General features: G+C 53.2%; 3 protein-coding genes across 3 annotated transcripts; all 3 read right to left on the bottom strand.

The window, feature by feature from the left end:
* Positions 1 to 1,435: 1,435 nt before the first annotated feature.
* On the bottom strand, positions 1,436 to 2,992 carry LOC144246456 (inositol 1,4,5-trisphosphate receptor-interacting protein-like 1). The gene has a single exon (XM_077783852.1). The coding sequence runs from the start codon at positions 2,990 to 2,992 to the stop codon at positions 1,436 to 1,438; it is 1,557 nt and encodes a 518-aa protein (XP_077639978.1).
* Positions 2,993 to 9,581: 6,589 nt separating this feature from the next.
* LOC144246455 (inositol 1,4,5-trisphosphate receptor-interacting protein-like 1) lies at positions 9,582 to 11,138 on the bottom strand. The gene has a single exon (XM_077783851.1). It carries the CDS (start codon positions 11,136 to 11,138, stop codon positions 9,582 to 9,584), a length of 1,557 nt encoding a protein of 518 aa, XP_077639977.1.
* Positions 11,139 to 17,703: 6,565 nt separating this feature from the next.
* Positions 17,704 to 19,260, bottom strand: LOC110479637 (inositol 1,4,5-trisphosphate receptor-interacting protein-like 1). Its single transcript, XM_021547026.3, has one exon. It carries the CDS (start codon positions 19,258 to 19,260, stop codon positions 17,704 to 17,706), a length of 1,557 nt encoding a protein of 518 aa, XP_021402701.3.
* Between the last annotated feature and the right edge of the window lie 5,242 nt (positions 19,261 to 24,502).

Below are 24,502 nucleotides of genomic sequence, written 5' to 3'. Positions count from 1 at the left end.
GAGAGAGAAGGGGGGATGGGAATAGCTACCAACACAGGCGGAGTCCTCACTGGTCCGGACGATGTGGATCCGTCTTGTTGTGTTGGGGAGAGTCTCCAAAGTCGTACCTAACCCAGGGGTCTAGTTATAGTTCACAGAGGGAAAAAGGGGGGGAACAGGCAGAACAATGAGAGTCTATTGAAATTGCTGGGGGGAACAAGTGTATTTACAGAAAATCATCTAGGCTGAACAAACACAATGAAGGATAAGTCCATTGAAGTTACTGGAGAAGAACAGGTCAGGTATTCTCTCCCTTCGCCCACTGTTTGTGGTATGAGTCTCAGTCTCAGTCCTTGGGGAGAGGGTTCTTGATCTCCGTCTGTCACGGTGGTAGTGAGGCAGATGAGGGGTCTTCAGTGAGAGACCACCAGAGTCACCCCAACAGTTCATTTGGCATAAAGGTGGAGAGTGAAGCAGGAATTGCAGTAGGCTGCTCGATGCTGGGTCCACGCTGGGTCTTCGCCAAGTCCTTGCCAACCCCTTGCCAAGTTCCTGCCGGGCCTCATTGGGAACAGCACGTAATGGTACAGCGGCTGCACCGGCACTATTGTCTTCTCCAAGCCGGAACTGCAGAGGGGGAAGGGAAATCCTGCTTGTGGCAATCGGCAGGCAAATGAGTGAGGGTCTTCAGACGGCCTCTTACAGGAGGAATGCTTTGCAAGGTTTTCATTTTGATCTTTGTGTGCTTTTTTGTTTCCTTTTTCTTTCTTTTCTTCCTTTTGTAGTAGTAGCTTAATAAAGCTTTTTTCCTCTTATTAAGCTTGGGCCTGCTTTGCTCTGTTCTCAGTTCCACTTAACAGCATTCAAGGGAGAGATTTTCATGGGGGCACTGGCCTTGTGCCAGTGTCAACCCATGACACCTATGAAACAAAAACCTTGATTCCTCTATAAACAAAATTTTATATCAGCTCCAACACACGTGGTTCAATGCTGACATCAAGGTGTCTCTTCCGGGGACAAGGAGAGGCTCCATCCATTGACTCATCCTGGGCCAGCAGCGCCAGTTTTTCCTCTAGGCCTTTTTTCTTTTTTTCTTTTTTCTGTCCCAGATCCCCACTTCTTTCATGCTGGACATTTTAGCCCACCTCAAAGGCTGGGAAGAACTGCATATTGCAGGTGGGGTTCGGAGACTTTGGCCCTGCGCGCAGAGCAGGGCTCAATGACAACTGGGTGCCTTTTTTGGAAAGTGAGATGATAGCAGGAAGTAGAATAAACCCTCCCGTTGCCGTCCACCTGCTGAGGTGGCAGCAGAGGCCGTTGGACCTTCGCCAGAGCCTTTGCATGCCTCCTCTTCTCCTTAAAGCAACAAATTTCTGCTAGGAGGTGCTTGTCTGCTGCCAGCTGCCAGCAGCACAAGCACAGCTCTGTGCACATGGCCATGGCTCCTGCCCTTCCTTCAGTCATCTTCTCCGAGAGCGATTCTTTTGAACGTCTTGTGCAGCACCCGGTATTCCTGCATGGCCTGGGTGTGGGCAGTCGGCTGCTGCGCCATGTGATGGAAGAGATTGTATCTCCTACAGCTTTGTACATCTGGGGGTAAATTGATGTCCTGAGGAAACTCCCGGTTACCCACAATGAAGTGTTCGAGGCATTTCCTTCGCAAGCATATATGCAGGCTGTCCCTGATATCCGTCAGTCGCTCCCGGAGATGTCCCCTGCGCCACGATGATGTGGGCTTGAAAGAGAGCAGGTGCATGACAATGGTCTTCATGGTGTAGGTGGAGAAGGTGTAGCCCAGCACAAGGCGGGCGAAGAACTGAAGGCATTTGAGGTGCAAGCTGTCAGGGGGGGCCTGCCTGGCAATGTACTTGAAGTACTCAACCTCTGCCACAGCGTAGGACTCAGGCCAGATTGTGCTGAGTGTGTAGGCCTCTCTAGGCTGGCTGCTCACAAAGATGGCTGAGTCACATCTGCGCACCCCGAAGAGCATCTCAATCCTGAAGCTTTCTTCACCATTGGTCACCTTGAATTGGCAGGAGCGTGTGGAGGGCAGCAGCGTTAAATGCCAGTTGTGCGACTGAGGCAAAGCTGGCCAGATTGCTTTCACCAGTTGCCGGAACCAGCGGGCAGTTTTGTGCACGTCCAGGTAGGAGTCGGTGCACAGGGTGTCTAGGAGGCTGGGATCCTGATTCCTCCTCAACTCCTCCTCGGGGTGGTGCAGGAAGCACAGCATGTTCTCACCCTGCTGCTGCCCCGTGCAGGTGCACTCCAGCTGCACGCGGACACGGAAGTTCCTGACGTGCCTCTGCCCTGCGCCGTCCAGCTCCAGGTGGAAGCTGTGGCCTCGAGGAGGAGTCATGGGTATGAGCACACGGTACACCACATCCTGCTCACGGGGACTCCAACCTTCAAAGGCACTGCCCACCCCGATGGCTCGGTGCAGGACTGGGTAGAAACTGTCAGACAAGACATGCCCAAAGTAAATTGCGTAATTGTCCATCAGGTCAGTTGTCCACTCACAGCCTTTCTGCAGGTCCTGTACAGGCCACTGTATGCGCTCCATGATAGCTTGTCCATCACCATCGTCAAAAGGGTCGTCTTCTTCTTGGGCTACATTTGCAACATCATTGTTGTTTTCTGCAAGTGCAGCCCCATTGACAACATCATTTCCATCATTGTCATCTTCATTTCCAGCAACATTGCCAACTTCCTCTTCATTTGCACCATGGTTTTCTTCTTCATTCTCCTCTCTCCTCAGGCTGCTTTTCCACCCTATAATCCGCAGGACCAAGACCAGGGCCAGGAGCACAGCAACAGCTAAGAGCTGCAGGTGTTGCATCTTCTTCTGGGAGAGCTGCTCCACCTCCTGCTCCAGCCGAAGCCTCTCCCGTTCCAGGTACTTTGCACGCGCTTCCATGCGCCAATGTGTTTCCTCATCCAAACCGTCACCCACGGGCAGCGGGTACTGGATGAGACCTTGCAAGAGCGCGAACAGGAACACAACTGGATCCATGGTCTGCAGGAGGAGGGAGAGAAGGCCTTGAGTGGGGAAGGGAGGTAGGGAGGGAGGGAACTACTGGTTGCAGGAGGGAGGACAGGATGCTTAGGGTTCTGGGTGCAGGAAGGACAGGGCCCCAGACAGCTGGCAGGCAGCAAGGGCTAAGCCAGTGCCCCTGGAGCTGCAGCAGCAGCAGCAGCAGCAGCAGCAGCCCTGTGGCCTGCCCAAGGCTCTCCCATGAGGGGCTGTCCCGGCACACAGGGGGAGAAGGCAGCCCTGACTGCAGCGTTTCTGCCCCAGCTCTTGTCCCCAGCCCAGCCTCCCTGCCACGTGTGTACTCACCGCTCGCCCAAGCAATACAGGGCCAGCGTTAACCTGCTGGGGCCTTTTATTGCTTCCCCCTCTGTGACACGTCCCCTGTGATGTCACAGGCGTCAGAGCGCATCACAGCCCAGCCAAGGCCACCCTTTGTCCCCTCAGCCAACTCCTCCCTCAGGAACTCAGAGTGGCCCTGGTGTACTGCTTAAGGCTGCCCTCAAGTGAAGCTGTTCCAAAGAGCTCCCATTGTTCTCTCTTTTGCATTTATTTGCATCTGCCCTTCATTGACAATCTCATAGATATCCCTGTTGGAAGGCGCCCTTGAGGATCATTGAGTGTAAGCTTTGACTCCTCACGGGTTGAGCTACACTCAAATCTCAGAGTCAGTGAGGTTGAAAAAGTCCCTGGAGATCACACAGTGTGACTGCAAACTTAACACTGCCAACCGCACCACTCAGCCTCGTCCCCAAATGCCACATCCACGCCACTTTTAAACCTTTCTGAGGGTGGTGACTCAGCTGCTGGCAGAGGAGAGAAGAGTGGTGCTTTTGCACTGTATTTGCCATGATTCAGTGGGACAGAATGGGATCTCGATGGACAGAAGAGTTTCAGATTTCCCAGAAAGGTTTCCACGTGAGGAGGACCTTTGTGCCAAATACATCAACCAAGGGAATCCATCCCCTTTCCAGCAGAAGGAAAAATCCAAGGTTTTCCATGTAGAAAATGGAAAAGTTTGGAGTCAAAGTCAGTGCTGGAATGTCCGTGTGGGTTTTGCTCACCAGCAAGGCCTGACGGTGAAGAGGGGATCTCAGCAGCCAAGAAATGCCCCCTGGCTCTGGGGCCATCCATGGCACAGGCAGCACAAGTGAGAGCCCTTTTGTGGCCTTTGCCTTCAGCAAGGCTCCAGTTTGGGCAAAGCCTGAATTCCCTGGGAAAGCAGCTCAGATTTACACCGCCCAGCCTGAAGGATGCCAGAGGACAGATAAGCTCAAGAAGGTGCTAGTGCAGTGCAGCTTAGGCTACAGCTTTCTGCCCTTGTATCTCTGGAGCCTTGGAGGGGAAGGCTGCGTGCCTTGCAGTGAATTCCACCAGCTCTCCTGCTAACAGCCCTGGACACCCCAAGGCTCTTTGGTCTCAGCACAGGCAAGAGCAGGAAGAAATCCTCACCTGGCTTTGGAGAGCCCTGAGACGAGCAAGGACGAGCAAGGACTTCTTCTTTTGCCGAGAAGCCGCAAGCAGCACCGCACAGCTGCTTCTCTCAGCCAGCAATCACTGAAAATGGAAACGTTAGTCTTTGGGTTTGGGCTTTGTGTTGTGTATTGTTTGGAGCTTTTCCCCCCGCAGGAAAACCTCTGGCATTTGCCATCGTGCATGCCTGCCTCTGTGTGGTCCTCTCTCGGTGCAGCCTAGATGGAACTCAAAATTGTGCCTTTGCCCCTCTCTTTCCCCTGGTACCATGAGTCAGTTCCCGGGATTGATGGGTACAGCGTTTCTGTTTTCTCACCTTGTGCTCGGGAGCTGGGAGAGCCGCCCACCCCCCTCTCCATCGCCACCTTGACCCTAAAAGCGTTTTACAGTAGGTCAAGGCGGCACGTTGCCAGTGGCTCAGCTGACAGCACGGGTGCTTGCCAAGGTGGAAGGCTCATCTGCGTGGCTTGAGTCAGCTCACAGCTGCCAGTATCTGGGCTGTGTCCCGGCCCACATGAGTCCTGCCATCAAGTTGCAGGGCACAGACCTGATACTGAAAAGTCCGGCTGGATACCATGTCCCCAGGTGCTACATTCAGACATTCCTGAAGTGCCTCAAGCAATGACAATTCCACCAATTGCATGGGCAGCTGTTGCCAGTGCTGGACAACCCTTTCAGAGGAGAAATTTGTCCCAACTACCCAATCTAATCGTCCTCTGGCAGTAGTTGAGGCCATTTCCTCTTGTCCTCTCCCTTGTTTCCTGGGAGCAGAGGCTGACCTGCAGCGCAGCAGCCCCGCCCTCCTGTCTGGGAGCTGCAGTGAGAGAGAAAGTTCCTCTGCGATCCTGGCTGTGAGCGCAGCCGTGTGTTCCCCCTTCTGTGTGCCCGGCCCCTCCGGCCCTGCTGCCCTGCTGGCGGAGCCCTGTCCCCGGGCAGGGCCGTTCCCTGCCCGGGTGCTGCCCCATGGGGTGCTCCCTGCTGCGGCCGGGGCTGGCCCCAGAGCAGGGTCCCGCTGCGGGTGGCCCCGGGCCGGCCGCGTGTCCCCGGCCGGCTGTGCCCGGGCAGCTGCCTCAGCCCTGAGGGCTGCAGAGCTGCGGGAGCCCACGGCTCTCTGCCGGCCGCGCTCCAGAGCTCCCAGCTCCAGCTGGCAGGGCCTCAGCGCCCGCCCTGTGCCCTCCCGCAGCGACAGACAGGCCGGGCCCTGCTTGCTGCCCTCCTGGCGGCATTCCTGGCCCCTGCGCTCCCCAAGGGCTTCTCCAGGGGCACCCTCCTGCGGCCTTTGGCTCCCTGCACGGGAGCCACGAGAGACCGGCACAGGGGCTGTTGGCTGGGGCCTGGAGGGACAGCGCCAGGGCCACTGGCTTCCCACTGACAGAGGGCGGCCTTGGGCTGGAGCTGTGCAAGGACTTCTGCTCTCTGAGGCTGCTGAGCCTCTGGCCCACGCTGCCCACAGGAGCTGTGGCTGCCCCATCCCTGGCAGTGTTCCAGGCCAGCTTGGATGGGCCTTGCAGCAACCTGGCCTAGCGCAAGGTGGCCCGGCCCTTGGCAGCAGGGCTGGGACAAGACAATTTCTAAGCACCCTTCCAAGCCCAGGCATTCTGGGATTCTGTCATCAGAGGGGCTGGGGGTGGCTTGGCTTAATTTCGCCTACAGGTAATTCACCACTCTGAGTTTGCTTGAGTTCCAGGAGCCGTGTTCATGAGGCCAGATTCACAGCCCGTGACATTTACCACTACTATGGGCCAGGCTGAGATCAATAAAGTCTTGCACACTCCAGATTCTGCACAAATTGCCTTTTATTGACACCAGAGCAGTGCGTTTTCCACTTTGCCACTTATAAATGCACTAACTCTAGAGCAGGAATGTGGGTTGCAACAGATAGCAAGACTAGATATGGCTTTACATCTCTATAAAATTTATATCATACATGTAATCTATTATAGGCATATGGTATAGAATATATGTTAAAGAGTTATATTCATATTTCATGTATACAGCAAGTCTGTATCATATGTATGCTATATATGTAATAAATATATCTATTTTATCTAAAAACGTCCGGACATAAAGGGACTATGAGCAACAATCACAACAGACACGGACAATAACTATGCTTTCTACTGTTACTATTTAAACAAAATTACATATGCAACTCTTTAAAATTACTTTTTATCCTGACATAACTCCATATTTCATATGTTGATATTATTTATATTACTATATTGTTTTGATTTATCGTATTTTACTAGTATATATGATAATTCATCAACTTTATCGTATACAACTGGCATATACAATATATCTACCTATTGTCATGGTTTGACACGGAAAAAAAAAAATTTCCGGAAGGAAGAGGTCAATTTGGATCTTGAACAATGGAAGGTGGACACGCCTCTGAGAACACAGAGGGGTTATAAGCAGAATTCCCAGGAGAACTGGCTCTCTCTGGTTCCGGTCAGCGCGCAGTGCAGCCTCTCCCCTGTCCAGCCGTGGCTGGGTGGGCAGGGGAAGGCCCATGGCCTGACTGAGGTAGGCCCGAGGGTAGAGAGACTGGAGCCAGGCTGGCCCCGTGCAGATGGGAGGGTGGAGAAATCTGGGATGTCTCTGTTCCCCCCAAGAGTTTCTCTCCCGAGAGGGAGAGAGAAAGAGACAGCAGCAATTTTGTCAGCAATTTCACCGTGGTGAAGGAGGAGTTGGGGGGGCCGCAAGGTGCCCTGTCGTGTGGGAGTTGCCGGAGTCTGGGCATCGAGCCATCCGGGGAGTTTGGACTTTTAACCTTTCCTTGAGAAATGAAAGCTTTGTGAATTTTCCTTTCCCCTCCTCAGTTTGAAAGAGAGGAAGAGGGACACCTTGTACCCTGGGATGTTAGAAGGAGGAATTCTAGATGGGAGGGGGACCAGGAGTGGCTTTTGGCCGGACTTTTTCTGTGTTGGCCACAAACTGAACCAATCTTCTCCTCCAAGAGAGACTGTATTTTAGGAGGATGCTAGAGCAAAGTCAAGAGACCTGCTTCAGCTGGGAAAAGACAGAAGTGGAGTGAACAGAGAAAAAGTTAGGGGGTTTGTGGTGGTGCCCCCTGTCTCAAAAGAAGGAGAAGAGAAGAAGATCTCTGTTCTTGGACCCTCAGCCCCAGGGGAAAAATGGGAAAACGGGGGGGACTCTGGTCCCAAGAAATGAAAAACAGAACTGTTGTTTTCTCCCCTCTTGGCAGGGCATCCTTGAAAAGAAAAATCCTAAAAGCAGTCTGTCCAGCCATGCATTGGTGGTGAGAGCACTGTGCATGGAAAGGAGAAGGGTCACCATGGCAAACTTTTCTCTGGGTGGTGCCATGTGTGATATGGAAACACAGGATGTGGAGCTGTGTTTTCTTGGGTGGCCTGTGGCACAGGAGAAACTCTGTTCCCTCGAAGGGCTGAGTATCGATCGTCTAGAGGGTGGCAACCTGATTGGGGTCCAGATTGTGTCTCAGTGTGGTTTGTTGGAGTTGGGTGGTGGGAGGAGGTGTCACGATCCGCTTATAGCGGGGTGTCGTGATGGTTCGTTAGCCGATCCCAAAGTGCAAAAGACACTCAGCAGTTTAATCACAACAAATGCACCTTTATTAAGGGCCAAAACAATAAATGCGATAGTGGGTTCAGAAAAGAAATAAGAAGGATAGAGAGAGAGAGAGAAGGGGGGATGGGAATAGCTACCAACACAGGCGGAGTCCTCACTGGTCCGGACGATGTGGATCCGTCTTGTTGTGTTGGGGAGAGTCTCCAAAGTCCTACCTAACCCAGGGGTCTAGTTATAGTTCACAGAGGGAAAAAGGGGGGGAACAGGCAGAACAATGAGAGTCTATTGAAATTGCTGGGGGGAACAAGTGTATTTACAGAAAATCATCTAGGCTGAACAAACACAATGAAGGATAAGTCCATTGAAGTTACTGGAGAAGAACAGGTCAGGTCATTCTCTCCCTTCGCCCACTGTTTGTGGTAGGAGTCTCAGTCTCAGTCCTTGGGGAGAGGGTTCTTGATCTCCGTCTGTCACGGTGGTAGTGAGGCAGATGAGGGGTCTTCAGTGAGAGACCACCAGAGTCACCCCAACAGTTCATTTGGCTTAAAGGTGGAGAGTGAAGCAGGAATTGCAGTAGGCTGCTCGATGCTGGGTCCACGCTGGGTCTTCGCCAAGTCCTTGCCAACCCCTTGCCAAGTTCCTGCCGGGCCTCATTGGGAACAGCACGTAATGGTACAGCGGCTGCACCGGCACTATTGTCTTCTCCAAGCCGGAACTGCAGAGGGGGAAGGGAAATCCTGCTTGTGGCAATCGGCAGGCAAATGAGTGAGGGTCTTCAGACGGCCTCTTACAGGAGGAATGCTTTGCAAGGTTTTCATTTTGATCTTTGTGTGCTTTTTTGTTTCCTTTTTCTTTCTTTTCTTCCTTTTGTAGTAGTAGCTTAATAAAGCTTTTTTCCTCTTATTATGCTTGGGCCTGCTTTGCTCTGTTCTCGAGTTCATTTAACAGCATTCAAGGGAGAGATTTTCATGGGGGCACTGGCCTTGTGCCAGTGTCAAACCATGACACCTATGAAACAAAAACCTTGATTCCTCTATAGACAAAATTTCATGTCAGCTCCAACACACGTGGTTGAATGCTGACATCAAGGTGTCTCTTCCGGGGACAAGGAGAGGCTCCATCCATTGACTCATCCTGGGCCAGCAGCGCCAGTTTTTCCTCTAGGCCTTTTTTCTTTTTTTCTTTTTCTGTCCCAGATCCCCACTTCTTTCATGCTGGACATTTTAGCCCACCTCAAAGGCTGGGAAGAACTGCATATTGCAGGTGGGGTTCGGAGACTTTGGCCCTGCGCGCAGAGCAGGGCTCAATGACAACTGGGTGCCTTTTTTGGAAAGTGAGATGATAGCAGGAAGTAGAATAAACCCTCCCGTTGCCGTCCACCTGCTGAGGTGGCAGCAGAGGCCGTTGGACCTTCGCCAGAGCCTTTGCACGCCTCCTCTTCTCATTAAAGCACCAAATTTCTGCTAGGAGGTGCTTGTCTGCTGCCAGCTGCCAGCAGCACAAGCACAGCTCTGTGCACATGGCCATGGCTCCTGCCCTTCCTTCAGTCATCTTCTCCGAGAGCGATTCTTTTGAATGTCTTGTGCAGCACCCGGTATTCCTGCATGGCCTGGGTGTGGGCAGTCGGCTGCTCCGCCATGTGATGGAAGAGATTGTATCTCCTACGGCTTTGTACATCTGGGGGTAAATTGATGTCCTGAGGAAACTCCCGGTTACCCACAATGAAGTGTTCGAGGCATTTCCTTCGCAAGCATATATGCAGGCTGTCCCTGATATCCGTCAGTCGCTCCCGGAGATGTCCCCTGCGCCACGATGATGTGGGCTTGAAAGAGAGCAGGTGCATGACAATGGTCTTCATGGTGTAGGTGGAGAAGGTGTAGCCCAGCACAAGGCGGGCAAAGAACTGAAGGCATTTGAGGTGCAAGCTGTCAGGGGGGGCCTGCCTGGCAATGTACTTGAAGTACTCAACCTCTGCCACAGCGTAGGACTCAGGCCAGATTGTGCTGAGTGTGTAGGCCTCTCTAGGCTGGCTGCTCACAAAGATGGCTGAGTCACATCTGCGCACCCCGAAGAGCATCTCAATCCTGAAGCTTTCTTCACCATTGGTCACCTTGAATTGGCAGGAGCGTGTGGAGGGCAGCAGCGTTAAATGCCAGTTGTGCGACTGAGGCAAAGCTGGCCAGATTGCTTTCACCAGTTGCCGGAACCAGCGGGCAGTTTTGTGCACGTCCAGGTAGGAGTCGGTGCACAGGGTGTCTAGGAGGCTGGGATCCTGATTCCTCCTCAACTCCTCCTCGGGGTGGTGCAGGAAGCACAGCATGTTCTCACCCTGCTGCTGCCCCGTGCAGGTGCACTCCAGCTGCACGCGGACACGGAAGTTCCTGACGTGCCTCTGCCCTGCGCCGTCCAGCTCCAGGTGGAAGCTGTGGCCTCGAGGAGGAGTCATGGGTATGAGCACACGGTACACCACATCCTGCTCACGGGGACTCCAACCTTCAAAGGCACTGCCCACCCCGATGGCTCGGTGCAGGACTGGGTAGAAACTGTCAGACAAGACATGCCCAAAGTAAATTGCGTAATTGTCCATCAGGTCAGTTGTCCACTCACAGCCTTTCTGCAGGTCCTGTACAGGCCACTGTATGCGCTCCATGATAGCTTGTCCATCACCGTCGTCAAAAGGCTCGTCTTCTTCTTGGGCTACATTTGCAACATCATTGTTGTTTTCTGCAAGTGCAGCCCCATTGACAACATCATTTCCATCATTGTCATCTTCATTTCCAGCAACATTGCCAACTTCCTCTTCATTTGCACCATGGTTTTCTTCTTCATTCTCCTCTCTCCTCAGGCTGCTTTTCCACCCAATAATCCGCAGGACCAAGACCAGGGCCAGGAGCACAGCAACAGCTAAGAGCTGCAGGTGTTGCATCTTCTTCTGGGAGAGCTGCTCCACCTCCTGCTCCAGCCGAAGCCTCTCCCGTTCCAGGTACTTTGCACGCGCTTCCATGAGCCAATGTGTTTCCTCATCCAAACCGTCACCCACGGGCGGCGGGTACTGGATGAGACCTTGCAAGAGCGCGAACAGGAACACGACTGGATCCATGGTCTGCAGGAGGAGGGAGAGAAGGCCTTGAGTGGGGAAGGGAGGTAGGGAGGGAGGGAACTACTGGTTGCAGGAGGGAGGACAGGATGCTCAGGGTTCTGGGTGCAGGAAGGACAGGGCCCCAGACAGCTGGCAGGCAGCAAGGGCTAAGCCAGTGCCCCTGGAGCTGCAGCAGCAGCAGCAGCAGCAGCCCTGTGGCCTGCCCAAGGCTCTCCCATGATGGGCTGTCCCTGCACACAGGGGGAGAAGGCAGCCCTGACTGCAGCGTTTCTGCCCCAGCTCTTGTCCCCAGCCCAGCCTCCCCGCCACGTGTGTACTCACCGCTCGCCCAAGCAATACAGGGCCAGTGTTAACCTGCTGGGGCCTTTTATTGCTTCCCCCTCTGTGACACGTCCCCTGTGATGTCACAGGCGTCAGAGCGCATCACAGCCCAGCCAAGGCCACCTTTTGTCCCCTCAGCCAACTCCTCCCTCAGGAACTCAGAGTGGCCCTGGTGTACTGCTTAAGGCTGCCCTCAAGTGAAGCTGTTCCAAAGAGCTCCCATTGTTCTCTCTTTTGCATTTATTTGCATCTGCCCTTCATTGACAATCTCATAGATATCCCTGTTGGAAGGCGCCCTTGAGGATCATTGAGTGTAAGCTTTGACTCCTCACGGGTTGAGCTACACTCAAATCTCAGAGTCAGTGAGGTTGAAAAAGTCCCTGGAGATCACACAGTGTGACTGCAAACTTAACACTGCCAACCACACCACTCAGCCTCGTCCCCAAATGCCACATCCACGCCACTTTTAAACCTTTCTGAGGGTGGTGACTCAGCTGCTGGCAGAGGAGAGAAGAGTGGTGCTTTTGCACTATATTTGCCATGATTCAGTGGGACAGAATGGGATCTTGATGGACAGAAGAGTTTCAGATTTCCCAGAAAGGTTTCCACGTGAGGAGGACCTTTGTGCCAAATACATCAACCAAGGGAATCCATCCCCTTTCCAGCAGAAGGAAAAATCCAAGTTTTTCCATGTAGAAAACGGAAAAGTTTGGAGTCAAAGTCGGTGCTGGAATGTCCGTGTGGGTTTTGCTCACCAGCAAGGCCTGACGGTGAAGAGGGGATCTCAGCAGCCAAGAAATGCCCCCTGGCTCTGGGGCCATCCATGGCACGGGCAGCACAAGTGAGAGCCCTTTTGTGGCCTTTGCCTTCAGCAAGGCTCCAGTTTGGGCAAAGCCTGAATTCCCTGGGAAAGCAGCTCCGATTTACACCGCCCAGCCTGAAGGATGCCAGAGGACAGATAAGCTCAAGAAGGTGCTAGTGCAGTGCAGCTTAGGCTACAGCTTTCTGCCCTTGTATCTCTGGAGCCTTGGAGGGGAAGGCTGCGTGCCTTGCAGTGAATTCCACCAGCTCTCTTGCTAACAGCCCTGGACACCCCAAGGCTCTTTGGTCTCAGCACAGGCAAGAGCAGGAAGAAATCCTCACCTGGCTTTGGAGAGCCCTGAGACGAGCAAGGACGAGCAAGGACTTCTTTTGCCGAGAAGCCGCAAGCAGCACCGCACAGCTGCTTCTCTCAGCCAGCAATCACTGAAAATGGAAACGTTAGTCTTTGGGTTTGGGCTTTGTGTTGTGTATTGTTTGGAGCTTTTCCCCCTGCAGGAAAACCTCTGGCATTTGCCATCGTGCACGCCTGCCTCTGTGTGGTCCTCTCTCGGTGCAGCCTAGATGGAACTCAAAATTGTGCCTTTGCCCCTCTCTTTCCCCTGGTACCATGAGTCAGTTCCCGGGATTGATGGGTACAGCGTTTCTGTTTTCTCACCTTGTGCTCGGGAGCTGGGAGAGCCGCCCACCCCCCTCTCCATCGCCACCTTGACCCTAAAAGCATTTTACAGTAGGTCAAGGCAGCACGTTGCCAGTGGCTCAGCTGACAGCACGGGTGCTTGCCAAGGTGGAAGGCTCATCTGCGTGGCTTGAGTCAGCTCACAGCTGCCAGTATCTGGGCTGTGTCCCGGCCCACATTAGTCCTGCCATCAAGTTGCAGGGCACAGACCTGATACTGACAAGTCCGGCTGGATACCATGTCCCCAGGTGCTATATTCAGACATTCCTGAAGTGCCTCAAGCAATGACAATTCCACCAATTGCATGGGCAGCTGTTGCCAGTGCTGGACAACGCTTTCAGAGGAGAAATTTGTCCCAACTAGCCAATCTAATCGTCCTCTGGCAGTAGTTGAGGCCATTTCCTCTTGTCCTCTCCCTTGTTTCCTGGGAGCAGAGGCTGACCCGCAGCGCAGCAGCCCCGCCCTCCTGTCTGGGAGCTGCAGTGAGAGAGAAAGTTCCTCTGTGATCCTGGCTGTGAGCGCAGTCGTGTGTTCCCCCTTCTGTGTGCCCGGCCCCTCCGGCCCTGCTGCCCTGCTCGCGGAGCCCTGTCCCTGGGCAGGGCCGTTCCCTGCCCGGGCGCTGCCCCATGGGGTGCTCCCTGCTGCGGCCGGGGCTGGCCCCAGAGCAGGGTCCCGCTGCGGGTGGCCCCGGGCCGGCCGCGTGTCCCCGGCCGGCTGTGCCCGGGCAGCTGCCTCAGCCCTGAGGGCTGCAGAGCTGCGGGAGCCCACGGCTCTCTGCCGGCCGCGCTCCAGAGCTCCCAGCTCCAGCTGGCAGGGCCTCAGCGCCCGCCCTGTGCCCTCCCACAGCGACAGACAGGCCGGGCCCTGCTTGCTGCCCTCCTGGCGGCATTCCTGGCCCCTGCGCTCCCCAAGGGCTTCTCCAGGGGCACCCTCCTGCGGCCTTTGGCTCCCTGCACGGGAGCCACGAGAGACCGGCACAGGGGCTGTTGGCTGGGGCCTGGAGGGACAGCGCCAGGGCCACTGGCTTCCCACTGACAGACGGCGGCCTTGGGCTGGAGCTGTGCAAGGACTTCTGCTCTCTGAGGCTGCTGAGCCTCTGGCCCACGCTGCCCACAGGAGCTGTGGCTGCCCCATCCCTGGCAGTGTTCCAGGCCAGCTTGGGTGGGCCTTGCAGCAACCTGGCCTAGCGCAAGGTGGCCCGGCCCTTGGCAGCAGGGATGGGACAAGACAATTTCTAAGCACCCTTCCAAGCCAAGGCATTCTGGGATTCTGTCATCAGAGGGGCTGGGGGTGGCTTGGCTTAATTTCGCCTACAGGTAATTCACCACTCTGAGTTTGCTTGAGTTCCAGGAGCCGTGTTCATGAGGCCAGATTCACAGCCCGTGACATTTACCACTACTATGGGCCAGGCTGAGATCAATAAAGTCTTGCGCACTCCAGATTCTGCACAAATTGCCTTTTATTGACACCAGAGCAGTGCGTTTTCCACTTTGCCACTTATAAATGCACTAACTCTAGAGCAGGAATGTGGGTTGCAACAGATAGCAAGACTAGATATGGCTTTACATCTCTATAAAATTTATATCATACATGTAATCTATTATAGGCATATGGTATAGAATATATATTACAGAGTTATATTCATATTTCATGTATACAGCAAGTCTGTATCATATGTATGCTATATATGTAATAAATATATCTATTTTATCTAAAAACGTCCGGACATAAAGGGACTATGAGCAACAATCACAACAGACACGGACAATAACTATGCTTTCTACTGTTACTATTTAAACAAAATTACATATGCAACTCTTTAAAATTACTTTTTATCCTGACATAACTCCATATTTCATATGTTGATATTATTTATATTACTATATTGTTTTGATTTATCGTATTTTACTAGTATATATGATAATTCATCAACTTTATCGTATATAACAGGCATACACAATATATCTACCTATTGTCATGGTTTGACACGGAAAAAAAAAAATTTTCCGGAAGGAAGAGGTCAATTTGGATCTTGAACAATGGAAGGTGGACACGCCTCTGAGAACACAGAGGGGTTATAAGCAGAATTCCCAGGAGAACTGGCTCTCTCTGGTTCCGGTCAGTCCCCTGTCCAGCCGTGGCTGGGTGGGCAGGGGAAGGCCCATGGCCTGACTGAGGTAGGCCCAAGTGTGGAGAGACTGGAACCAGGCTGGCCTCCTGCAGATGGGAGGGTGGAGAAATCTGGGATGTCTCTGTTCCCCCCAAGAGTTTCTCTCCCGAGAGGGAGAGAGAAAGAGACAGCAGCAATTTTGTCAGCAATTTCACCGTGGTGAAGGAGGAGCTGGGGGGGCCGCAAGGTGCCCTGTCGTGTGGGAGTTGCCGGAGTCTGGGCATCGAGCCATCCGGGGAGTTTGGACTTTTAACCTTTCCTTGAGAAATGAAAGCTTTGTGAATTTTCCTTTCCCCTCCTCAGTTTGAAAGAGAGGAAGAGGGACACCTTGTACCCTGGGATGTTAGAAGGAGGAATTCTAGATGGGAGGGGGACCAGGAGTGGCTTTTGGCCGGACTTTTTCTGTGTTGGCCACAAACTGAACCAATCTTCTCCTCCAAGAGAGACTGTATTTTAGGAAAATGCTAGAGCAAAGTCAAGAGACCTGCTTCAGCTGGGAAAAGACAGAAGTGGAGTGAACAGAGAAAAAGTTAGGGGGTTTGTGGTGGTGCCCCCTGTCTCAAAAGAAGGAGAAGAGAAGAAGATCTCTGTTCTTGGACCCTCAGCCCCAGGGGAAAAATGGGAAAACGGGGGGGACTGTGGTCCCAAGAAATGAAAAACAGAACTGTTGTTTTCTCCCCTCTTGGCAGGGCATCCTTGAAAAGAAAAATCCTAAAAGCAGTCTGTCCAGCCATGCATTGGTGGTGAGAGCACTGTGCATGGAAAGGAGAAGGGTCACCATGGCAAACTTTTCTCTGGGTGGTGCCATGTGTGATATGGAAACACAGGATGTGGAGCTGTGTTTTCTTGGGTGGCCTGTGGCACAGGAGAAACTCTGTTCCCTCGAAGGGCTGAGTATCGATCGTCTAGAGGGTGGCAACCTGATTGGGGTCCAGATTGTGTCTCAGTGTGGTTTGTTGGAGTTGGGTGGTGGGAGGAGGTGTCACGATCCGCTTATAGCGGGGTGTCGTGATGGTTTGTTAGCCGATCCCAAAGTGCAAAAGACACTCAGCAGTTTAATCACAACAAATGCACCTTTATTAAGGGCCAAAACAATAAATGCGATAGTGGGTTCAGAAAAGAAATAAGAAGGATAGAGAGAGAGAGAGAAGGGGGGATGGGAATAGCTACCAACACAGGCGGAGTCCTCACTGGTCCGGACGATGTGGATCCGTCTTGTTGTGTTGGGGAGAGTCTCCAAAGTCGTACCTAACCCAGGGGTCTAGTTATAGTTCACAGAGGGAAAAAGGGGGGGAACAGGCAGAACAATGAGAGTCTATTGAAATTGCTGGGGGGAACAAGTGTATTTACAGAAAATCATCTAGGCTGAACAAACACAATGAAGGATAAGTCCATTGAAGTTACTGGAGAAGAACAGGTCAGGTCATTCTCTCCCTTCGCCCAGTGTTTGTGGTAGGAGTCTCAGTCTCAGTCCTTGGGGAGAGGGTTCTTGATCTCCGTCTGTCACGGTGGTAGTGAGGCAGATGAGGGGTCTTCAGTGAGAGACCACCAGAGTCACCCCAACAGTTCATTTGGCTTAAAGGTGGAGAGTGAAGCAGGAATTGCAGTAGGCTGCTCGATGCTGGGTCCACGCTGGGTCTTCGCCAAGTCCTTGCCAACCCCTTGCCAAGTTCCTGCCGGGCCTCATTGGGAACAGCACGTAATGGTACAGCGGCTGCACCGGCACTATTGTCTTCTCCAAGCCGGAACTGCAGAGGGGGAAGGGAAATCCTGCTTGTGGCAATCGGCAGGCAAATGAGTGAGGGTCTTCAGACGGCCTCTTACAGGAGGAATGCTTTGCAAGGTTTTCATTTTGATCTTTGTGTGCTTTTTTGTTTCCTTTTTCTTTCTTTTCTTCCTTTTGTAGTAGTAGCTTAATAAAGCTTTTTTCCTCTTATTAAGCTTGGGCCTGCTTTGCTCTGTTCTCGAGTTCACTTAACAGCATTCAAGGGAGAGATTTTCATGGGGGCACTGGCCTTGTGCCAGTGTCAAACCATGACACCTATGAAACAAAAACCTTGATTCCTCTATAGACAAAATTTCATGTCAGCTCCAACACACGTGGTTGAATGCTGACATCAAGGTGTCTCTTCCGGGGACAAGGAGAGGCTCCATCCATTGACTCATCCTGGGCCAGCAGCGCCAGTTTTTCCTCTAGGCCTTTTTTCTTTTTTTCTTTTTCTGTCCCAGATCCCCACTTCTTTCATGCTGGACATTTTAGCCCACCTCAAAGGCTGGGAAGAACTGCATATTGCAGGTGGGGTTCGGAGACTTTGGCCCTGCGCGCAGAGCAGGGCTCAATGACAACTGGGTGCCTTTTTTGGAAAGTGAGATGATAGCAGGAAGTAGAATAAACCCTCCCGTTGCCGTCCACCTGCTGAGGTGGCAGCAGAGGCCGTTGGACCTTCGCCAGAGCCTTTGCACGCCTCCTCTTCTCATTAAAGCACCAAATTTCTGCTAGGAGGTGCTTGTCTGCTGCCAGCTGCCAGCAGCACAAGCACAGCTCTGTGCACATGGCCATGGCTCCTGCCCTTCCTTCAGTCATCTTCTCCGAGAGCGATTCTTTTGAACGTCTTGTGCAGCACCCGGTATTCCTGCATGGCCTGGGTGTGGGCAGTCGGCTGCTCCGCCATGTGATGGAAGAGATTGTATCTCCTACGGCTTTGTACATCTGGGGGTAAATTGATGTCCTGAGGAAACTCCCGGTTACCCACAATGAAGTGTTCGAGGCATTTCCTTCGCAAGCATATATGCAGGCTGTCCCTGATATCCGTCAGTCGCTCCCGGAGATGTCCCCTGCGCCACGATGATGTGGGCTTGAAAGAGAGCAGGTGCATGACAATGGTCTTCATGGTGTAGGTGGAGAAGGTGTAGCCCAGCACAAGGCGGGCGAAGAACTGAAGGCATTTGAGGTGCAAGCTGTCAGGGGGGGCCTGCCTGGCAATGTACTTGAAGTACTCAACCTCTGCCACAGCGTAGGACTCAGGCCAGATTGTGCTGAGTGTGTAGGCCTCTCTAGGCTGGCTACTCACAAAGATGGCTGAGTCACATCTGCGCACCCCGAAGAGCATCTCAATCCTGAAGCTTTCTTCACCATTGGTCACCTTGAATTGGCAGGAGCGTGTGGAGGGCAGCAGCGTTAAATGCCAGTTGTGCGACTGAGGCAAAGCTGGCCAGATTGCTTTCACCAGTTGCCGGAACCAGCGGGCAGTTTTGTGCACGTCCAGGTAGGAGTCGGTGCACAGGGTGTCTAGGAGGCTGGGATCCTGATTCCTCCTCAACTCCTCCTCGGGGTGGTGCAGGAAGCACAGCATGTTCTCACCCTGCTGCTGCCCCGTGCAGGTGCACTCCAGCTGCACGCGGACACGGAAGTTCCTGACGTGCCTCTGCCCTGCGCCGTCCAGCTCCAGGTGGAAGCTGTGGCCTCGAGGAGGAGTCATGGGTATGAGCACACGGTACACCACATCCTGCTCACGGGGACTCCAACCTTCAAAGGCACTGCCCACCCCGATGGCTCGGTGCAGGACTGGGTAGAAACTGTCAGACAAGACATGCCCAAAGTAAATTGCGTAATTGTCCATCAGGTCAGTTGTCCACTCACAGCCTTTCTGCAGGTCCTGTACAGGCCACTGTATGCGCTCCATGATAGCTTGTCCATCACCGTCGTCAAAAGGCTCGTCTTCTTCTTGGGCTACATTTGCAACATCATTGTTGTTTTCTGCAAGTGCAGCCCCATTGACAACATCATTTCCATCATTGTCATCTTCATTTCCAGCAACATTGCCAACTTCCTCTTCATTTGCACCATGGTTTTCTTCTTCATTCTCCTCTCTCCTCAGGCTGCTTTTCCACCCAATAATCCGCAGGACCAAGACCAGGGCCAGGAGCACAGCAACAGCTAAGAGCTGCAGGTGTTGCATCTTCTTCTGGGAGAGCTGCTCCACCTCCTGCTCCAGCCGAAGCCTCTCCCGTTCCAGGTACTTTGCACGCGCTTCCATGAGCCAATGTGTTTCCTCATCCAAACCGTCACCCACGGGCAGCGGGTACTGGATGAGACCTTGCAAGAGCGCGAACAGGAACACAACTGGATCCATGGTCTGCAGGAGGAGGGAGAGAAGGCCTTGAGTGGGGAAGGGAGGGAGGGAACTACTGGTTGCAGGAGGGAGGACAGGATGCTCAGGGTTCTGGGTGCAGGAAGGACAGGGCCCCAGACAGCTGGCAGGCAGCAAGGGCTAAGCCAGTGCCCCTGGAGCTGCAGCAGCAGCAGCAGCAGCAGCAGCAGCAGCAGCCCTGTGGCCTGCCCAAGGCTCTCCCATGAGGGGCTGTCCCTGCACGCAGGGGGAGAAGGCAGCCCCGACTGCAGCGTTTCTGCCCCAGCTCTTGTCCCCAGCCCAGCCTCCCTGCCACGTGTGTACTCACCGCTCGCCCAAGCAATACAGGGCCAGCGTTAACCTGCTGGGGCCTTTTATTGCTTCCCCCTCTGTGACACGTCCCCTGTGATGTCACAGGCGTCAGAGCGCATCACAGCCCAGCCAAGGCCACCTTTTGTCCCCTCAGCCAACTCCTCCCTCAGGAACTCAGAGTGGCCCTGGTGTACTGCTTAAGGCTGCCCTCAAGTGAAGCTGTTCCAAAGAGCTCCCATTGTTCTCTCTTTTGCATTTATTTGCATCTGCCCTTCATTGACAATCTCATAGATATCCCTGTTGGAAGGCGCCCTTGAGGATCATTGAGTGTAAGCTTTGACTCCTCACGGGTTGAGCTACACTCAAATCTCAGAGTCAGTGAGGTTGAAAAAGTCCCTGGAGATCACACAGTGTGACTGCAAACTTAACACTGCCAACCGCACCACTCAGCCTCGTCCCCAAATGCCACATCCACGCCACTTTTAAACCTTTCTGAGGGTGGTGACTCAGCTGCTGGCAGAGGAGAGAAGAGTGGTGCTTTTGCACTGTATTTGCCATGATTCAGTGGGACAGAATGGGATCTAGATGGACAGAAGAGTTTCAGATTTCCCAGAAAGGTTTCCACGTGAGGAGAACCTTTGTGCCAAATACATCAACCAAGGGAATCCATCCCCTTTCCAGCAGAAGGAAAAATCCAAGTTTTTCCATGTAGAAAATGGAAAAGTTTGGAGTCAAAGTCAGTGCTGGAATGTCCGTGTGGGTTTTGCTCACCAGCAAGGCCTGATGGTGAAGAGGGGATCTCAGCAGCCAAGAAATGCCCCCTGGCTCTGGGGCCATCCATGGCACGGGCAGCACAAGTGAGAGCCCTTTTGTGGCCTTTGCCTTCAGCAAGGCTTCAGTTTGGGCAAAGCCTGAATTCCCTGGGAAAGCAGCTCCGATTTACACCGCCCAGCCTGAAGGATGCCAGAGGACAGACAAGCTCAAGAAGGTGCTAGTGCAGTGCAGCTTAGGCTACAGCTTTCTGCCCTTGTATCTCTGGAGCCTTGGAGGGGAAGGCTGCGTGCCTTGCAGTGAATTCCACCAGCTCTCCTGCTAACAGCCCTGGACACCCCAAGGCTCTTTGGTCTCAGCACAGGCAAGAGCAGGAAGAAATCCTCACCTGGCTTTGGATAGCCCTGAGATGAGCAAGGACGAGCAAGGACGAGCAAGGACTTCTTCTTTTGCTGAGAAGCCGCAAGCAGCACCGCACAGCTGCTTCTCTCAGGCAGCAATCACTGAAAATGGAAACCTTAGTCTTTGGGTTTGGGCTTTGTGTTGTGTATTGTTTGGAGCTTTTCCACCTGCAGGAAAACCTCTGGCATTTGCCATCGTGCACGCCTGCCTCTGAGTGATCCTCTCTCGGTGCAGCCTAGATGGAACTCAAAATTGTGCCTTTGCCCCTCTCTTTCCCCTGGTACCATGAGTCAGTTCCCGGGATTGATGGGTACAGCGTTTCTGTTTTCTCACCTTGTGCTCGGGAGCTGGGAGAGCCGCCCACACCCCTCTCCATCGCCACCTTGACCCTAAAAGCGTTTTACAGTAGGTCAAGGCGGCACGTTGCCAGTGGCTCAGCTGACAGTACGGGTGCTTGCCAAGGTGGAAGGCTCATCTGCGTGGCTTGAGTCAGCTCACAGCTGCCAGTATCTGGGCTGTGTCCCGGCCCACATTAGTCCTGCCATCAAGTTGCAGGGCACAGACCTGATACTGACAAGTCCGGCTGGATACCATGTCCCCAGGTGCTACATTCAGACATTCCTGAAGTGCCTCAAGCAATGACAATTCCACCAATTGCATGGGCAGCTGTTGCCAGTGCTGGACAACGCTTTCAGAGGAGAAATTTGTCCCAACTAGCCAATCTAATCGTCCTCTGGCAGTAGTTGAGGCCATTTCCTCTTGTCCTCTCCCTTGTTTCCTGGGAGCAGAGGCTGACCCGCAGCGCAGCAGCCCCGCCCTCCTGTCTGGGAGCTGCAGTGAGAGAGAAAGTTCCTCTGTGATCCTGGCTGTGAGCGCAGCCGTGTGTTCCCCCTTCTGTGTGCCCGGCCCCTCCGGCCCTGCTGCCCTGCTGGCGGAGCCCTGTCCCCGGGCAGGGCCGTTCCCTGCCCGGGGGCTGCCCCATGGGGTGCTCCCTGCTGCGGCCGGGGCTGGCCCCAGAGCAGGGTCCCGCTGCGGGTGGCCCCGGGCCGGCCGCGTGTCCCCGGCCGGCTGTGCCCGGGCAGCTGCCTCAGCCCTGAGGGCTGCAGAGCTGCGGGAGCCCACGGCTCTCTGCCGGCCGCGCTCCAGAGCTCCCAGCTCCAGCTGGCAGGGCCTCAGCGCCCGCCCTGTGCCCTCCCGCAGCGACAGACAGGCCGGGCCCTGCTTGCTGCCCTCCTGGCGGCATTCCTGGCCCCTGCGCTCCCCAAGGGCTTCTCCAGGGGCACCCTCCTGCGGCCTTTGGCTCCCTGCACGGGAGCCACGAGAGACCGGCACAGGGGCTGTTGGCTGGGGCCTGGAGGGACAGCGCCAGGGCCACTGGCTTCCCACTGACAGAGGGCGGCCTTGGGCTGGAGCTGTGCAAGGACTTCTGCTCTCTGAGGCTGCTGAGCCTCTGGCCCACGCTGCCCACAGGAGCTGTGGCTGCCCCATCCCTGGCAGTGTTCCAGGCCAGCTTGGGTGGGCCTTGCAGCAACCTGGCCTAGCGCAAGGTGGCCCGGCCCTTGGCAGCAGGGCTGGGACAAGACAATTTCTAAGCACCCTTCCAAGCCCAGGCATTCTGGGATTCTGTCATCAGAGGGGCTGGGGGTGGCTTGGCTTAATTTCGCCTACAGGTAATTCACCACCCTGAGTTTGCTTGAGTTCCAGGAGCCGTGTTCATGAGGCCAGATTCACAGCCCGTGACATTTACCACTACTATGGGCCAGGCTGAGATCAATAAAGTCTTGCACACTCCAGATTCTGCACAAATTGCCTTTTATTGACACCAGAGCAGTGCGTTTTCCACTTTGCCACTTATAAATGCACTAACTCTAGAGCAGGAATGTGGGTTGCAACAGATAGCAAGACTAGATATGGCTTTACATCTCTATAAAATTTATATCATACATGTAATCTATTATAGGCATATGGTATAGAATATATATTACAGAGTTATATTCGTATTTCATGTATACAGCAAGTCTGTATCATATGTATGCTATATATGTAATAAATATATCTATTTTATCTAAAAACGTCCGGACATAAAGGGACTATGAGCAACAATCACAACAGACACGGACAATAACTATGCTTTCTACTGTTACTATTTAAACAAAATTACATATGCAACTCTTTAAAATTACTTTTTATCCTGACATAACTCCATATTTCATATGTTGATATTATTTATATTACTATATTGTTTTGATTTATCGTATTTTACTAGTATATATGATAATTCATCAACTTTATCGTATACAACTGGCATATACAATATATCTACCTATTGTCATGGTTTGACACGGAAAAAAAAAAATTTCCGGAAGGAAGAGGTCAATTTGGATCTTGAACAATGGAAGGTGGACACGCCTCTGAGAACACAGAGGGGTTATAAGCAGAATTCCCAGGAGAACTGGCTCTCTCTGGTTCCGGTCAGCGCGCAGTGCAGCCTCTCCCCTGTCCAGCCGTGGCTGGGTGGGCAGGGGAAGGCCCATGGCCTGACTGAGGTAGGCCCAAGTGTGGAGAGACTGGAACCAGGCTGGCCTCCTGCAGATGGGAGGGTGGAGAAATCTGGGATGTCTCTGTTCCCCCCAAGAGTTTCTCTCCCGAGAGGGAGAGAGAAAGAGACAGCAGCAATTTTGTCAGCAATTTCACCGTGGTGAAGGAGGAGCTGGGGGGGCCGCAAGGTGCCCTGTCGTGTGGGAGTTGCCGGAGTCTGGGCATCGAGCCATCCGGGGAGTTTGGACTTTTAACCTTTCCTTGAGAAATGAAAGCTTTGTGAATTTTCCTTTCCCCTCCTCAGTTTGAAAGAGAGGAAGAGGGACACCTTGTACCCTGGGATGTTAGAAGGAGGAATTCTAGATGGGAGGGGGACCAGGAGTGGCTTTTGGCCGGACTTTTTCTGTGTTGGCCACAAACTGAACCAATCTTCTCCTCCAAGAGAGACTGTATTTTAGGAAAATGCTAGAGCAAAGTCAAGAGACCTGCTTCAGCTGGGAAAAGACAGAAGTGGAGTGAACAGAGAAAAAGTTAGGGGGTTTGTGGTGGTGCCCCCTGTCTCAAAAGAAGGAGAAGAGAAGAAGATCTCTGTTCTTGGACCCTCAGCCCCAGGGGAAAAATGGGAAAACGGGGGGGACTGTGGTCCCAAGAAATGAAAAACAGAACTGTTGTTTTCTCCCCTCTTGGCAGGGCATCCTTGAAAAGAAAAATCCTAAAAGCAGTCTGTCCAGCCATGCATTGGTGGTGAGAGCACTGTGCATGGAAAGGAGAAGGGTCACCATGGCAAACTTTTCTCTGGGTGGTGCCATGTGTGATATGGAAACACAGGATGTGGAGCTGTGTTTTCTTGGGTGGCCTGTGGCACAGGAGAAACTCTGTTGCCTCGAAGGGCTGAGTATCGATCGTCTAGAGGGTGGCAACCTGATTGGGGTCCAGATTGTGTCTCAGTGTGGTTTGTTGGAGTTGGGTGGTGGGAGGAGGTGTCACGATCCGCTTATAGCGGGGTGTCGTGATGTTTCGTTAGCCGATCCCAAAGTGCAAAAGACACTCAGCAGTTTAATCACAACAAATGCACCTTTATTAAGGGCCAAAACAATAAATGCGATAGTGGGTTCAGAAAAGAAATAAGAAGGATAGAGAGAGAGAGAGAAGGGGGGATGGGAATAGCTACCAACACAGGCGGAGTCCTCACTGGTCCGGACGATGTGGATCCGTCTTGTTG

Source organism: Lonchura striata, chromosome 6 (genome assembly GCF_046129695.1).
Source record: "Lonchura striata isolate bLonStr1 chromosome 6, bLonStr1.mat, whole genome shotgun sequence".
In the NCBI taxonomy this organism is placed as follows: domain Eukaryota; kingdom Metazoa; phylum Chordata; class Aves; order Passeriformes; family Estrildidae; genus Lonchura; species Lonchura striata.
Note: the sequence above shows the minus strand (reverse complement) of the source record. Positions and strands in the feature narration are given on the sequence as shown.

Bases quoted from the DNA above. Each gene is read 5' to 3' on its own strand.
- LOC144246455 (XM_077783851.1), bottom strand. From the start codon at position 11,138: ATGGATCCAGTCGTGTTCCTGTTCGCGCTCTTGCAAGGTCTCATCCAG.
- LOC144246456 (XM_077783852.1), bottom strand. From the start codon at position 2,992: ATGGATCCAGTTGTGTTCCTGTTCGCGCTCTTGCAAGGTCTCATCCAG.
- LOC110479637 (XM_021547026.3), bottom strand. From the start codon at position 19,260: ATGGATCCAGTTGTGTTCCTGTTCGCGCTCTTGCAAGGTCTCATCCAG.